At 33.0% G+C, this 17,327-nt stretch overlaps 1 protein-coding gene across 1 annotated transcript; it reads left to right on the top strand.

Annotated features, from left to right (window-relative positions):
* The first annotated feature begins 8,560 nt into the window (after positions 1-8,560).
* LOC127207349 (olfactory receptor 10AG1-like) lies at positions 8,561-9,505 on the top strand. Its single transcript, XM_051166747.1, has one exon. It carries the CDS (start codon positions 8,561-8,563, stop codon positions 9,503-9,505), a length of 945 nt encoding a protein of 314 aa, XP_051022704.1.
* The last annotated feature ends 7,822 nt before the right edge of the window (positions 9,506-17,327 follow it).

The raw sequence follows: 17,327 nt of genomic DNA, 5'->3' as shown, positions 1-17,327 counted from the left end.
GCCTAAACAGTCACCTAACACTCTCTATAACAATGGAGAGTCATCTTTGGATTTCTAGTCCAGGATCTCTGCCAGACTTATTAAGGAGACAGAAACTATTGTGGACTTGTCTACCCTATCTTCGCAGAGTTCGGCAGTTGACTCTACCTGAATCTAAGCTGCCGATATTTAGGCAGATTTCTTTCTGTGCCAGAAACGAGGACATTTTACCCAGTGGCTAGTTTGCCACATTTGAATCCAACTCCATAAGAAGGTTCTTTGATGTTCCTCATCTTCTTTAAGGTAGAATGGGTGTTGCAAGGAGTTAACTGTGTTGCTATCAAGGAATCTTTAGAATAATTAAAAACATCTTTAAATGCCTTATTCTGTGGGTCTCTGAGGCTTTAGAAGACCTTATTTAACTAATTTATCTTATATTTCTATAAAATCCTATCTATCTGTTAGACCTAAGATATATATTCTTGTGATAAAATCTGATTAGTATTTGGCATGACCATGATTTTCATCAATATACAAAATCCATACCAATGACTTGGAAATAACATTCATTACGAGTAACAATTAAGGCCTCGAGTTGAGGAGTAGATTCAACAATCTACCTTTTGTTCTATCTTCCCTTTATATTTCTATATTCCCGTTCTTTCTTTTCAATCCTATCTCCTTACATATGAAAGAAAGATAAAGGAAAAGAGAGACATCCCTGAGTCCAACCTAGTTTTCTTTCTGTATAACGCCAATTATAACTTATTACCAACTTCCAATGAAAATAAGCACCTAATGACCAAGAGAGCAAACAGAAACTTACCCGACCCCTATTAGAGGAAATGGGGTATTGTTCTCTTAAGGTTTCTTCAGGCTGATTTAGGGTGAATAATACCTTTGAAGGAGGCGAAAATTATTGGGGAAAATGGTTAAGCAAGTCAGGGATAGCATTTGTGGTTCACTTTCTAAATGTTGAGAAATTCCAGGCTTAATAGAAGTCCTGTGTCAGATAGTCTGAAATGCTGGAACAATTGGGATCAGAAGTATTCTACAATGCTGTCATGGACACTGTCCTGTTCTGATGGGTAACAAAAACTGAGGTGCCTGGGGCTGGAACATGGAGGATGCAGGATGTCGACACCCAGCTGAGAGGAACGAATCCTGTCAGGTCTGATTGAGCATCAGTGTCCAGTTCTTTTGTTCCCATAATTTATTTTTAAGAAAGTATATAGTTTACTTTGCAGTGTGCAACTACAACCATGTAGTATAATTTATTCACTGGAGCCACAGTTTAGTAACATTAGGTTATATTTGGAAATTTTTATTCATTTTATATATTTAATTAAGATAGATTCAAAATATAATATTAAATTATCATTGATGAGTCTATATTTTTCCTGAAAGTATTTTATATTTTTATTTAAGTAGTACATATTTTGCAAGGTATTTTAATATTAACATAAAATTCAAATACAAGAGTAATAATTTTTAACATTTGATCTTTATCAAATTCTCTCAAAGTGCAAGTTTAAAAGTGATTACTAGTTATTTCTGTTTGGCATCAGTGTTGGAAGGTTAACTAATGAACCCTATCAAGCACAGTTCTTAAATCATGATTGGACGTCAGAATCCTCTTTGCTGCCAGCTTGTTCCTTTGTCTTTACATAAATAACAATGTGGCAGTTGGTCAATAAATATGGAAAATAATGTCATAAAAATTTTCAGTAACAGTTTAAAGTTGTAATTATTACACAGCCAACAGTGACTGTAGACCCACACAAATTGTGTAGAAAATTCTTTCAAGATTCATTCTGAAACAATTCATAGTGAAATATTGTAAAAATAAAGTAAAATTTAATAGTTATAAATCTAGACATAAATATAGAATAATAAAAATAAAAAAGGAACACACCAATGTAATCAGGTCTGTTCCCACATGAATGTACAGAAAAAAGTTGACTAGGCTGATAGAAACATTTAGGAAATGTTTACAATGAGCTGTGGTGAGGCTCATCACCACAGTATATATTATAAAAAAAAAATGTAAGATCTATTTAGAAAAGCTTAATTATTATAGGGGCTGATAAAACCACAACATACTTCCGAGTTCCTAGATAAAAAGGATAATCCGACAGTGTTCTGTCTTGAGTTTCTATCTAAATATATGAACATGAAATGTGAATAAATTTATGACTTCCAATTTCCAAAAAGTTACACTGAACTGAAAACTCAGAATAATAGTGAGTAGAATTCAATTTAATGTGGCAACCTGTTATTCATTAATTTCATAGGAAAATGACACATAAGAATAATATTTAGAATTCACTTTTACATATTAAAATATTCTACTATTATTTTGGTCATGTGTTAAATGTAATCTTGAATTAAAGACCATAAAATACCCATGTAAGGAGAAACATACAATATGAACAGATTAATTATTAAAATAAATATGAGCAGACATTGTCTATTTGGCTTGAGAGAAAAAAATTATAATGGCAGTGTATACCATCAACCCACAAAATACAAAATATTTTTGTATACTGTTTAGGAAAACAATCTTTACTTTAAAAAATTTAGACCATGTACAAGGGCTGTACTTTTATTTCAAGGGCACTGAAAAACTTGAAAATGTCTTACCACTACTTTATAAATGATAAAAATAATTTTTTAATTATTAAAATAAATATGAGCAGACATTGTCTATTTGGCTTGAGAGAAAAAAATTATAATTGCATTGTATACCACCAACCCACAAAATACAAAATATTTTTGTATGCTGTTTAGGAAAAAAAATCTTTACTTTAAATAATTTAGAGCATGTACAAGGGCTGTACTTTTATTTCAAGGGTGCTGAAAAACTTGAAGATGTCTTACCACTACTTTATAAATGATAAAAATAATTTACAGACAAGGAAATGCTCTTCACTTTTATTTGAATCATCCCTACAGATGAACTATGCAGAAATCATGGCAGAGGACAATGCTTCCACTGTGTCACAGTTTCTCCTCCTGGGATTTTCAGACCATCCTAACCTCCAAGGGTTTCTGTTTGGAATGTTCTTCATAGTTTACTTGATTATCTTGATTGGAAATACCTTCATAATTGTGATAACTAGAATTGATCCTGCACTACAGAAGCCCATGTGCTATTTTCTGGCCAATTTTTCTCCTCTTGAAATCTGTTACATATCAGTAGCTCTCCCCAGGATTCTGTTCAACATTGGTACTCAAGACAGAAGCATTTCTGTGCTGAGCTGTGCCACGCAAATGTGTTTCTTCCTTGTGCTGCTCTTCCTATTCTCTATACATTTAGTGTTTGGTTGGAAGGATTTTATAATCTGGTCTAATCTATTTAGTCTGCTGTACACTTTTTGTATGTTTATAGGCATCTCTTTCTTTAGGTTGGGGAAATTTTCTTCTATGATTTTGTTGAAAATATTTTCTGGTCCTTGGAGCTGGAAATCATCTGTTCTATTCCTATTATTCTTAGTTTTCATCTTTCCATAGTGTCCCTTATTTTCTTGGATGTTTAGTGTCAGGAACATTTTAGATGTAACATTTTCTTTGACTGGTTTATTGAATTTTTCAATTGTATCTTCTACACCTGAGATTTTCTCCTCTCTCTCTTGTATTCTGTTGGCGATGGCACAATACATTTGACCAACATTTTTTTTCTTCATACAAGGCATATGGGGGTAAAGATGGAGCAGAAAATGATGGAATTCTCCAACAATGACTGGTCCAGTTGGATACTGATGGCATGAGAGGAAGCCTGCTCTTGACATTGTTAATGAGACTGTACTATACTTGTGGACAGGCACCTGTTATAACCAGCAACAGTGAGGTTTCAACCCAGCAACTGTCAGAAACTGATTCAGATACTCCAGGCCAAACATTAGATTCATCTTAGGGTTTCATGCGTAAGAAAGGAGGAAGGATTGTAGTAGCCAGAGGCGTCAAGGACACCACAAGAATATCTTTAGGATCAAAGACTGAGCCCTTAGTAGATCGCAGACTGAACCACCAACCAGGGAGTGTACATAGTAATGATCTAAGTTCTCTGCATACATGTATCAGTTGTGTAGCTTGAATTTTATGTTTGATTACAAACAGCAGGACCAGAGGCTGACTCTGACTTTGCTATCTGACATAGGACACTTTACTTCTTACTGAGTTGCCTCTAGCAGACTCAATAGGAGAAGATCTTCCTAGTCTTTTCCTACTGGTTGATATCCATGGGAGCCCTCCGCTTTTCTGAAGAGAAAGAGAGGAGAAGTGAGTGGAGGGAATAGAAAGGGAAAAAAAAAAACTGGGAGAAGATGAAAAAGAGGAAACTGTGTTCAGAAAGTAAAGTAAATGAATAAATAAAAAATTTAAATATATGAGATAACTAAAAAATGAATACTAAGAATATTGGCAAGTCGTTTTACAATGAATATTGATGAGCTGTTTTCTTAGAATATTTTTCTGTGGAGATAGAAAATAGTTCAAAGTAGTGATTAACACACAACTTTAAATAAAAGTGTGTATTTATTTTTATAAAAGCAGACACATCACATGTGAATTTTACATGCCCAACAATGAAAATATGAAGGATTATAAGATCATCAATATGTATTTTGTCTATATCAGTATAAATTTTCTTCTTATTCTTCCTTTATTTCATTGAGGTCGTGGTTCCGAAATGAGGCTAAAATGCAAAAATAAAAAACACAACATATTGGGGCTGGAGAGATGGCTCACCGGTTAAGAGCACTCACTGCTCTTCCAGAGGTCCTGAGTTTAATTACCAGCAACCACATGGTGGCTCACAACAATCTGTGATGTGATCTGATGCATACTGTATACATAATAAATAAATAATTAAAAAACAACACAACATACACGAACACACATGCCCACACAAGCAGCTCCCTCCCTCCCTGTCTCTCTCTCTCTCTCTGTCTCTCTCTCTCTCACACACACACACACACATGCACACACATACACACACACATTGTTGCCAATTTCTGATGTTTCTTTCAATGTTCATTTTTCTTTTTTGTTTATTTTTTACTTTTACATATACATTTATATTATTACACATATATACAATAAACTACATACAGCAAAAAGGACCATAAAACAATTAGGAATTATATAAATTTTACTTAATATTCACAAAACCAAAAAAAGCACCATCTGAAAAAGGAGTAGTTTACTTCAGTTTCACTGTATTTTTCTCTTGTAATAAATATCCTTATGCTTAACAGCTTGCATGTAAGGACCAAGACTTGTCTTGAGTTAGAACATAGCAGGGGAAGGAACTTATCCCCAGAGTAGAGAACATTTCCTATTTAAACAGCACTTTGTGTTTGACAGTAGATTAAATGCTTGAAAGTGTTTTACATGTTACAGATAAGAGAAGCAGTTAAGCCTTAAAACCTAAACTTCATTATTATTTTTTCTTACAAATCAATAAAGGTAAGACTTATACTTAGATTCATCCTGAACTATATTTGACTTATATTAAATATATAAAGAGAGAATTTGTCTCTCCTTTTAAAGTATCAGTGTAAGAGGGAAATGAACAGAGCAATCAAGAAGAGTTTTGTAGCTATTTCAAATATTTTATTTTTAACTATTCTGATATTTTATGATATGTAGCAGAGGATAACAAAATTACCAATATGTCTTTATATAAAAAGACAATATATTAAAGAAAAATATCAATACTGACACCTTCTTATGTGTTAACTTGGATCAACATGCCAACATATTTTATTTTTTTAAAAGATATTGTTCACTTTTATCAAGCCTTCCTTTCACGTATTCACCTATTTATCTACTTTATAGGAATATGTTGGAATCATAGCTCAAAAAATAAATCTACATCTTAAAATTTAAGAATGAGTGTCATTAAAACATATCTGCCACCTACTACATTTAAAGATGTTCCCAGTTGCTAAGGATTAAGTGTTGTAAGTGGAAATGAAAATATTATAAGATTATTAGCAAATTTATATGTGTCATGGGTGATTTTTGCCAAGAGAAAAAAATTTTAAGTTCATGTAACCATACATGAGTTTTCAACCTTTGTCTCCTCGTTTTATAAATTTGGTCAGAGAATTATAAGCCCCGCATACTCTTCCATGTTAAATGAATTACTTAAGATTAGAGTAACTGTAGAAAAGGCATTATTCTTTCACAGAAGATGACATATAAATAAGCATAAGGTACTTGAATAAAACAAAAGTTTCTACATTACAAAAAATGTTAGTAGTTTTCTTTGTTAGTGTTTTCTAATGGTTTTCAACAACCATAAACAATAGCCATAAGGGCAAACATTGTAGAGGCAGCAAGAAATCATTTGGTAACAGAATGTGTGCCTTGTCTGTGTCAGGCCTGGCCTACAACTGCAGACACACACACACACACACACACACACACTAAAGAAAGAAAAAAAAGAAAAGGAAAGGAAAGGAAAAAAGAAAAAAACTAGGGAAGTACAATCTGAATTGATCAATATGGTTCCAAGAGTTTTCCACATTTATATATAATTTTAAATGGTCAATTCCAGGAATGTGAATAAAACTGTTTCACAACAATGAAAATTTTAGATGCCCCCTGACCAAAACCATAAAACAGAACAAAAATAAATAAAAATATGTTTTACACATATACAGGAATAAAACTCTGGTTAATGCTACTTTCTCTTTAGTAATTTGGAAGCAAGATATAGTCTTAATTTAGAAATTTATTACATCAAGTTTTTTATTTATATGCTTTAAATCTTCTGAGATGACAGATTTTGAAATTAAAATTTATCCACCAAAATACAGCATGCATAATGCTTATAAATCAACTATGAGATGAATTTTAAATTCTTTTTTTTTTCTTTTTTGGTCACTGTCTTTATAATAAATCCTAGATATAATTATATGGAAAAAGTATAAATATTTAATAATATATTTTTAAGAAAGAAAATAAACTTGTTGCTTAATTTCCACCCCCCTTGGAGCCCTAGTTTAGTAATAAAAGAGTTCATCTGGCAGTTTTTATTTACTCTATATATTTGATTACAGTATTTTTACAATATAATATTAAATTCTCATTGAGGTGTCTACATTTTTACTGAAAGTATCTTGTATTTTTATTTTACTGAGTATGTTTTATACATTTGTTAATATTTAATATGAAAAACTGAAAATAGACATTTGATCATCATAAAATTCTCCAAAAGTGCAAGTTTGGAAAAGATTATTACTCATTTTTCATTTGGCGGCAATGTTTTGAATGTAAATTCTTGAACACAGCCATGGACATCTGATAAATCATGCACGAACTCCAGCCTCCTCTTTACGACCAGTTTGTCCCATTTTCTTTAGGTAAATAATAATGTGACAATTGGTCAATAAATATTGAAAAGAATGTCATTATGAAAGGTATCAATAAAAGTTAAAAATTATAATTCTTATACTCCCAACAGAGCCACAAACATTATGTAAAGATATGTATATGCTTGCAACTGAAGTTAAATAAATTTATGTGAGTGGAGTGTAGAGAGATAGAAAATTGGGAAGACAAGGGAAATATTTTGCACAGTAAAATATTAGTTTTCAAGTTGAAGTAGAGATTGCATTGGTAGCTTTTTAGGAAAAAAAAATTTAAGAATTATCCATTTTCAAGCAATTCATACTTAAATTGTGTAAAAATAAAATTTAGTAATTATAAATGTGTAGGTCTAGTTAAATACCTAGAGATAAATAGAAAATAATGAAGATAAAAAGAAACATACCAATGTAATGATATTTGTTACCACACAAATGGATGCAATTCAATCAACTGAGATGATGGGAATATTTAGAAATGTGCAGGATGTGATGTGATAATGCTGCTGTCCAGCAGTGGACATGTACCTTGACTGACCTCAGTAAAAAGGACAAACTGCCACCATTTATACCATCATGAGTTTCTATATAAATATCATATGAACTTGAAAATGTAATGAAAATGTATAGCTTTCAAATTAAAAAACTTACACTGAACTGAAAACTAACAATAATAATGAATAGCATCCTATACAATTTGGCAGCTTAGTACTCACTAATTTCATAGTGAAATGACCCATAGAATAAAAAGTAGGAACAGCTTCTACCTATTAAAATATCCTATCTGAAAATTACTTTAAATATATTTAAGAATATTTAGTCATGTGATAAATTGAATTTTTAATTAATTACCACAGAATCCCAACATGAGAACAACTATTCAAGGTGAAGAACAGATTATTTTAAAAAGTATAAACAGAGAATGCTTATTTGCCTTAAGGAAAGAAAATTATTATGGCATGGCTTACCATCAAAGCCCACAAAATACACAACACAATGTATTAGAAAAAATACATGACTCTTTTGTACGCATTTTACCAAAATATAACCTTTATTTCTTTACACATTTGGACCATATACAAGACATATAATTTTTCTTCATGGTCACTGTAAATATGAAAGTGTGTTACCACTACTTTATAAATGATGAAAAGAATCCAAGGGCAAGGAAATACTTTTTATTCATGCCTCACTCATCCCTACAGATGAACTATGCAGACATCATGGCAGTGGACAATGCTTCCACTGTGTCACAGTTTCTCCTCCTGGGATTTTCAGACCTTCCTAACCTCCAAGGGTTTCTGTTTGGAATGTTCTTCATAGTTTACTTGATTATCTTGATTGGAAATACCTTCATAATCGTGATAACTAGAATTGACCCTGCACTACAGAAGCCCATGTATTTTTTCCTGGCAAATTTTTCTTCTCTGGAAATCTGTTACGTATCAGTCACTCTCCCCAGGATTCTGTTCAACATTGCTACTCAAGACAGAAGAGTTTCTGTGCTGAGCTGTGCCACACAAATGTGTTTCTTCCTTGTGCTGGGAGCCACTGAGTGTTTCCTCCTGGCCGTGATGTCCTATGACCGCTATGTGGCCGTCTGCCATCCTCTGCACTATCCTGTGGTCATGAACCCAGCAAGGTGCACTCAGTTGGCAGCAGGGTCCTGGCTTGGTGGCATCCCAGTCCAGATAGGACAAACCTGTCAAATATTCTCTCTGCATTTCTGCAATTCTAACCAAATAGACCACTTCTTCTGTGACTTACCTCCCATTCTCAAGTTGGCCTGTGGGGACACTTCAGTGCATGAGCTCTCAGTCTACTTAGTGGCTATGCTATTTGTTGCTTTACCTTTTATCTTGATACTTGCCTCTTATATGAAAATCATTGCAACCATCCTGAAGTTGCCAACAGCCACAGGAAGAGCAAGAGCCTTCTCCACATGTTCTTCCCATTTGCTTGTGGTGTTCCTGTTTTTTGGAACAGCTACTGTTACCTACTTGCGACCAAAGTCCACCCATTCTCCAGGAACTGACAAGCTGCTCTCTCTGTTCTACACAATTGTGACTCCCATGTTCAATCCACTGATATACAGCCTTAGGAACAAGGACGTGATTGCTGCAGTGAGAAAATTTTTACTTATAAAATAGTGCTTGGAACTTTTAAAAATGGGTTGGATTGTTTCTTACAAAATTACTGATGAAATAGGTCAGCTCTTATTCATTTTGTTGAAATATCATCACTTTATGTTACTAAAATGCCTTTGTTATATTTAATAACAGTTCGAATTATATTCTGTTTTGAAATTATTTGCACATATTAATCTATCTTCATTTACTGAAATATAATGAAAGAACAGACTGGTTTAATATAAATAATATGAATATGAATCAGATTCTATTGAAATCTTTGAATATGATCCAAACTTTTGAAATGTGATACAAATTCACAGATTATTTATCTTAACAAGGTAACCAATAAATATCACAATATTTGCTGAAATTATTACATTCACCATTCTGTAAATTTAACAGGACTATTTTAATGTCTATGTGTATTGAGTGAATTTCTAAATGATTTAATAAAATAGATATCTGGCAACTTCTATATATGTCACAGCATAAAAAATACAAAAGAAATATTTTCATCTACTATCAGTCTGTATAGAATTCAGTCATAACACTTTGGTTGTGTAAAAGCTGCATTTGTGTTCGCAAGTCATTTGTATCAATGCATAAAAGTATTTATAATATATTTATTACATTTAACTTCTTTCGGTTTTGTCCAACTTTTTGACATCTAAACAGATACTGTTTTCTACCAAGTTAATACTACAGAATCGTATAATAAAGCACATTAAAAAATCAAAGTTTTAGTGGGTAGGTGGTAGTATTGTTAAGTGGTAAAAAGTTGTACTGTGCTATCATATAACCTGAGTTTTAATACCCATCATTTATGTTAAATTATTTCCATGACCATCTATGTGCTTATAGTGCCAGTACAGCAGGAACATAAGTAGGAGCATCGCTGGCTTTTGTTTGGCATCAGTTTAGTTTCCATTAAATAAAGACTATTATCTTTAAAATATTGTGGAAATCTATACAGAGGTATACTTGAAATTCTCCTCTGGTCTGTGAAAGTATAGAAATGCAGTTACATATGCACACATTTGTATACCCCACATATGCATGCACATAGGTACACACTTATATGTACATACAAAAATCATTACACTTTAAGTTATGATTTTTTGTTAGACCACATTTCTAGATTTCCTGAGGCACCTGTGTTGGTGCTCCTTGAATAACCTATTAATATAAGAACAATAGAATTTGAGTACTAAATGTACAATTTCACCTAACGTTTGTTGCATTATGGAGCACCAGTGAACAATTTATGTCATTTTGAAGCAGAGCAAATGATACACATTTGATTTGTTCATACTGGCTCTGTGAAACAGTTTATAAACACTTTCAAATTCACTAAAGGACATCCAGAATTTTTCAAGGAATATGTGAGTAAGACAATTACTTGTCAAATAGGATACTTGCATAGAAATAATAATCCAAGCACCCTAATAAATTATTTTAACATTTAAACTAGGAGAAAAGAAATGAATATGACTAAAATGCAATTACAAATAAGGAAACAAATGGAGGCATCAGGATTTAAGTTATCATTTTGATCATTCAAATTGATTATTCAATAATCTAAGAAGGTTAATGGGAATGGTACTGAACTAACATTCTTTGGGAAAAGAGTCAAGTCAGTCCTTCCTCTTAAGAGAGCAGAATTTTTATAACATATAATAAATATAAATTCATATACATGCAGATAGTCACTTAGACCAGCACCATTTGTTGACGATTCCTTCTTTTTTTCCAATGTGTAGTTCTAGGTTCTTAATTTAAAAATAATAAACGAAATGAAAACAAAACAACAAAAGCAAAACAGGTGTTCATGTATGTTTGGATATATTTCTTCGTCTTAAATTAAATTCCATTGATCAATGTGCCTATTTTTATGCAAATAACATGTGGTTTGTTTTGTTTTTTATCTATTTATATAGCGCTCTTGTACATCTTGAAATCAAATAATGGTGTAACTTCTAGCAGATATGTTATTGTTCAGGATTGTTTTAGCTATACTGTTTCACTAGTTTGCTTGTTTGCTTATGTTTTTCCATATGAAGTTAGTATTGTAATTTCAGGGACTATAAAGAATTGTTTTGTTGGCAGCTTGCTATCCTTCCTCTGAATGCATATAAAGGGGGAGGAATTCCCCCTCAGTCACAGTCATAGGGGAGGGAAGTAAGGGGAAAATGGGAGGGAGGGAGGAATGGGAGGATACAAGGGATGGGATAACCATTGAGATGTAACAAGAACAAATTAATAAAAAAATAAAAAAAGAAGAATGTTTAAAAAACAATTAAAAAAAGAATTGTTTTGAAATTTTGTGAGGATTGCAGTGAATCTATAGATTGCTTCTTGGTTGCATGGTGATTTTTATGGTTAATTCTGCCAATCCTTTTGCACGAGGTATCTATACATCTTTGGATATCTTCATCATTATTATTTTGCTTTTGTTCAAACACTTAAGTTTTTAATTTATAAGTGTTTTACTTGCTTGGTTATAGTTATCCCGGTAGTGAGTTGCTTAGTTTCCATGATTTTGCAAGCTTTATGTTGAATCCGTTGTAACTGATATCCATCACTAATCCATAATGCTAAGATAGGATGCATGATATTATGTAATTTGTCTCATATATGTTGAGATTTGTTTTTATCTAAGTATATCATCAATTTTAAAGAAAGTTACACAAGGCACTGTTAAGAAAATTCTTTTGTGTTTCGATGAAATGTTCTGAAAATATATGTTAAGGCAATTTGGCTTATGATCTCACTTAGTTCCATCATTGATATCTTTTGTCTGAATGACATATGTATCGATAAAAATAGTTTATTTAAGCCTCCTACTACTAGTGTGTTATGGCCAATATGTAAGTTAAGAATCATTTTTTATTAAATATTTTCCATATATTTATATTATTACACAAACGTACAATAATGTACCTACAGCAAGAAGAAACAGAAAACAATCAGGAATCATGTAAATATTACTTTCATAGTGTATTGGCTAATTGTATTTGTCAGCCTTGAAGAAAACATCTTTCTTATCTTGGTGAGTGTAAAACTCTGAGTGTAAATCAATATCTATCATACCTCATCATTATCAACTTAAAACATCTATCTAGACTTAAAAATATTTTAACCCTTAAACAAATAAACTTAATTGTAAAACTAAAGTATGAGGTCTTCAGCCTCATTAGAGACTTAAGAAGGAATAAAATTAATTACCTGTGTATACAGGGAGTATAGGTTGGCTTCTTCCCAAATAAGAAGATGACAGAGATTGTTTGCTGCCTGGACAGTTACCCAATATGCTCTAAAGTAGAAATATATATATAATGTGTGTGAAGAATAATCTTAAATTTGAATTCTATACCAATGTATCTAAAATTAAAATTATATTATTGCATCTATATACAAAATTCTATACCAGTGAATTAAAAATAACCTTTTAACAATTAAGGCATTAAGTTAAGGAATAGATTTACTAATGTACTTTTTGTCATATTATCCCTATACATTTCTATATGCCCCCTTCTTGCTTTTCAAGCCCTATCTCTAATCCTAAGAATGAAAAATAAAGGGAAGGAGAGACATCCTTGAGTTCAACCTTGTTTTCTCTCTAAATAAGACCAATGATAACTTATAACCAACTCCCAATGAAAATAAACATTTATTGCCCAGAAAGCAACATAAACCTCCCAGGCTCCCTTAAGGAAAGTGGAGCACCTTTCTCTTAAGTTTTTGTTGTTGTTGTTGTTGTTGTTGTTGTGTGTGTGTGTGTGTGTGTGTGTGTGTGTGTGTGTGTGTGTGTGTGTATGTTTTTTTGGCTCATTTGGGATAAATATACCTTTGTAGGGGTCCAAATAAAGTTATGTTTAAACAAGCCAGGAATAGCCTTTGTGGTCTAGTTTCTAAATGAGAAATCCCAAGCTTAATTAGAGTCCTGTGTAGGACAGTATGAAATGCTGACGAATGTTGATTGGAAGTTTTCTTTGCCTCCTGTTCTGATGAGGAACAGCAACTGAAGCACTTGGTGCTGGCACATGAAGGATGAACCTGGATGCCCATGTATTTCTGTGTTATGAGTTAAGAATTGCAATATCCATGTGAAGGTTTTCTTTTTTGTGTGTATATGTAATGTTCTACCTTTTCTCTTCTGGTACCTTCTTATTGAAAAATACAGTGTTTTTTATAAAGGGAACTAAGCATAAACACCAGAAAAAATTTTATAGTTGAATGATAATATACGTATTTTACTACCTTGAAATATAAAATTTTTGTGTACCATGCAAATAAATTAAGATAAGTGAATTAAAGTAAAATAAATTACTACTACAAAGCTGTGCACATGTGCATAGTATAAAATCATATAAATTACATTTTGTTTTTCAACTTTTTCAAGGTCATTTTTACATTTGTTCCTCATGCTGTAAATTGGAAGTCTCAGCATGGAGGTCACAAGAGTATAGAACAGTGATTTAATTTTTCTCGATCCAGGGAATGAAAGAATTAGGCTGGAAATACATGAAAAGCATATTCCCAAAACATGGCAACTGCTGTTAAATGGGAGATGAGGTGATCTAACGTTTTGAAGTTCCATTAGCTGAGGGGATTCTTAATACTATAACAGGCAAGAAGAACTCATGAGGCAATACTTAATTCAAAGAAACCAATAAGCATGAATATTGTTAACTCATTGACCTCATGTCTGAACACATTATATTTCTACTCTAATATGTGGTATTCTGCACATACAAATCATTTAATACATGGTTTACTTCCAATACTCTAATAATGTTATTGCAGGCTATTTAGGATAATTAAGCAATACAAGTCAATTTGTTGATTAATTCATAGTCATGTCAAGTGTTGACTATGTTATAAGGGAGAGTGATATTGTGTGTGTCATTACACAATGCAGAGATTTCCGTGAGTATTTGGGCCTTTGTCTGTAGGTGGAGGAGACCCCACCTCTTGGTAAGTTTTGAGCTCAGAAATAGGCAGGTGTACCACCTGATGGAAACTGTTCACAAGACTGGGAACAAAATGTATCAAAAGGTTAGTTCTTTGTAGAGACACTTTCAAAGCAAACCACTCAGAGGTTAGCCCAAAAGGTGTCAAAAACTGGCTCCTTGAAGAAATGCAAATCAAAGCTGCCCTGGAGGTAAGTGTAAGGAGGTGTCCTGGGTATGCCTCCTGCAATTCACATATTCTTGGCTTAAAACCCAGAGGTCTAGGGTGGAGGGCACACACTCCAGTCTCTCCTTCTCTAATTCCCTGTCTTTGTCTTTCTTTTTATCAGTAAGTTTGGATAGAACATTAGTTTAGTGAATTAAAATCTAGCTCCTCCACTCAGAGCTAATAGAACGGAGGTGAAAACAAGACCCATTACTCTGCTGCATAAAAGAAACACACCCAACAATAAAGAGAGAGAATACCTTAGATTAAAGGGCTGGAAAAGGTTTTCCAAGCAAAGAGAGCCAAGAAACAATATGAAATAGCCATTCTAGTATCTAGTAAAATAGAAAACCTGCTGTCCACAGTGTGTGACTCCTTGCTGACAATATAAGTTACTTGCAGAGACAGCCTAAGATTTAAACTGACAAATTTTTCCTTAAATTTACTATGTATATTCCTTTTTTAAATAATGGATTATATGTACTTACTGTCTAAAGGATGGATTACATCAATCTTAGGTTTATGTAAGGAAAAATGATGTAACTGCTCTAAAAAAGGCCAGCCAATCTCCTTAAAAGTTGAGCTTCCACAGGAAAAGTGGTGCCACAGGGTAATTGGTCTAAAACATATGTTCTGTTGGTCAATGTAAAGACCAAGGTTGGTCATGGAGACAGACGTGCAAGCTGCATGCCTCCCACGTCAAAGAGCCTTTGTATGCTGAGATGAGGTGTCACTGCCCTGGAAGCTGGCTTACCCTTCTTAACATGAACCTCTTTCATGTGGGACAGGTGGTGGTAATGCCAGGTGCAAAGAGACACTGAGGACTTACAGGTGACAAAGTACACACCAGCCTAGTTAGGTCCCCAAAACTCAAAGGCTACAATTCATATATGTGTAATAGGTGGAAGCATCCATCCCCTATGGAGAGAAGGGGTGAGATAAAAACACCCGCAACAAAAAAAAAAAGCCAGGTAGAAGATACCTAGGGTATGCATAAACTCTAAAATAAAGTGGGAGTTTATATAAAGTTTATTTAAAACTTAATGCCTTTTCATTTGCTCAAGGCAACCGGCTTGTCTCTATGGTGAGATACATTCTCATGGTAAATAGATAGCAGCCTGGCCTATACCTTAGGCCCTAGAGAAGGACATTTAGAACTATACAATCTTGTTTTGATTCCAATATGATGATAAATGTATGTTCATTGTTAGTGGTGATGGCATATTTCCTCTCTGAAAGAGGTCAAAATGAAACATACCTGGACAAAATAAAGACTACTAACTTAAATCAGTCTATGTTTACATGAATTCAAACTGCAGAATGAACAGTTAACTTACATTGCTAATCCCACCAAAAGGGAATAGCTCTGAGACGTGAATGTCTATGCATAGACAAAGCTTCTTGTTGGTTACAGAATGCCCATGAATTATTATTAGATGTTGTCTTTCATATAGCATGAATGGAGATTTGCAGAAGTCTTTTTCTGCTCCTATGAAGAGCAGAGAACCAAACTTAACTGTTCTGTGCATCCTGCACACCTAATATGTTCATAGTTTTAGGACTGTATAATGCTTGTGAGAAATTTTTGTTTTCATAAAAAAAGGACTGGACACTAACACTGGATCAGACCTAAGAAGATTCATTCCTCCAGCATGCTGAGACATTGACATCCTGTATCTTTCATGTTAGAGGCCCAAGTGCTCTGGTTGACTCTTCTCAGAAAAGGACAGCTTCAAAGAAGGCTCCTGATCCCAGTTGGTCCAGTATTTCAGATCGTCCCACACAGGACTTCCATAAGCCTCGAATTTCTCAACATTTAGAGAGTATACCACAAATACTATTCCTATCTTGTTTAACCATTTTTTCCTAATCTTATTTAGGCCCCTACATAGGTATTATTTGCCCTAATGAGATGGAAGAAACCTTAATAGAAATATGCCCCATTTCCCTGAAGGGGTGTTGGGTAGGTGTTTGGTTACTTTCTTGGGCTAAAGATGTTTATTGTCATTGTGAGTTTGTTATAAATTATTATTGGCCTTATTCAGAGATGAAACAAGGTTAGACTCACACTTCTCTCTTTTTCTTTATCTTTCTTTCTTAGGTATAGAGATAGGGGTTGAAAAGAAAGGGGAATATGGAAAAATATAGGTATGATAGAACCAAAAGTAGATTATTGAATCTACTCCTCATCTTTAAGGCCCTAAATGTTACTCACAAATAGGTTAGTTTTAATTCATTGATATAAAATTTTGTATATTGATGCAAAATAAGTTTAATTTTGATACATAGATATAGAACTCAAATTTAATATTATTCTTTGTACATTATATTTCTACTCTAATATGAGGTATTGTATACATAAAATTCAATTACTACACAGTTTACTTCCAATACTCTGATAGTGCTATTGCAGGCTATTTAGGATAATTAAGTAATAAAAGTCAATTGTTAGTTGATCAACTCATGATCATGTCAAATACTAGTATAATTTCATCAGAGGAATATACATCCTAGGATTAACACAAATGATTCTATAGATAGATAAGATAAAATAGTTAGATGGGGTCTTCAAAAACCTCAGAGACCTACAGAATATGGCATTTTAAAATGTTTTTGTTTTTTTATTATTTTTAGGATTCTTTGACAATAAGACACGTTAATA

The sequence above is a fragment of the Acomys russatus genome, chromosome 24 (genome assembly GCF_903995435.1).
Source record: "Acomys russatus chromosome 24, mAcoRus1.1, whole genome shotgun sequence".
Classification (NCBI taxonomy): Eukaryota; Metazoa; Chordata; class Mammalia; order Rodentia; family Muridae; genus Acomys; species Acomys russatus.
The sequence above is the reverse complement of the archived record's forward strand: the minus strand, read 5'-3'. Positions and strand labels throughout refer to the sequence as shown.

Coding starts and splice junctions, on each gene's coding strand:
- LOC127207349 (XM_051166747.1), top strand. CDS start 8,561: ATGAACTATGCAGACATCATGGCAGTGGACAATGCTTCCACTGTGTCA.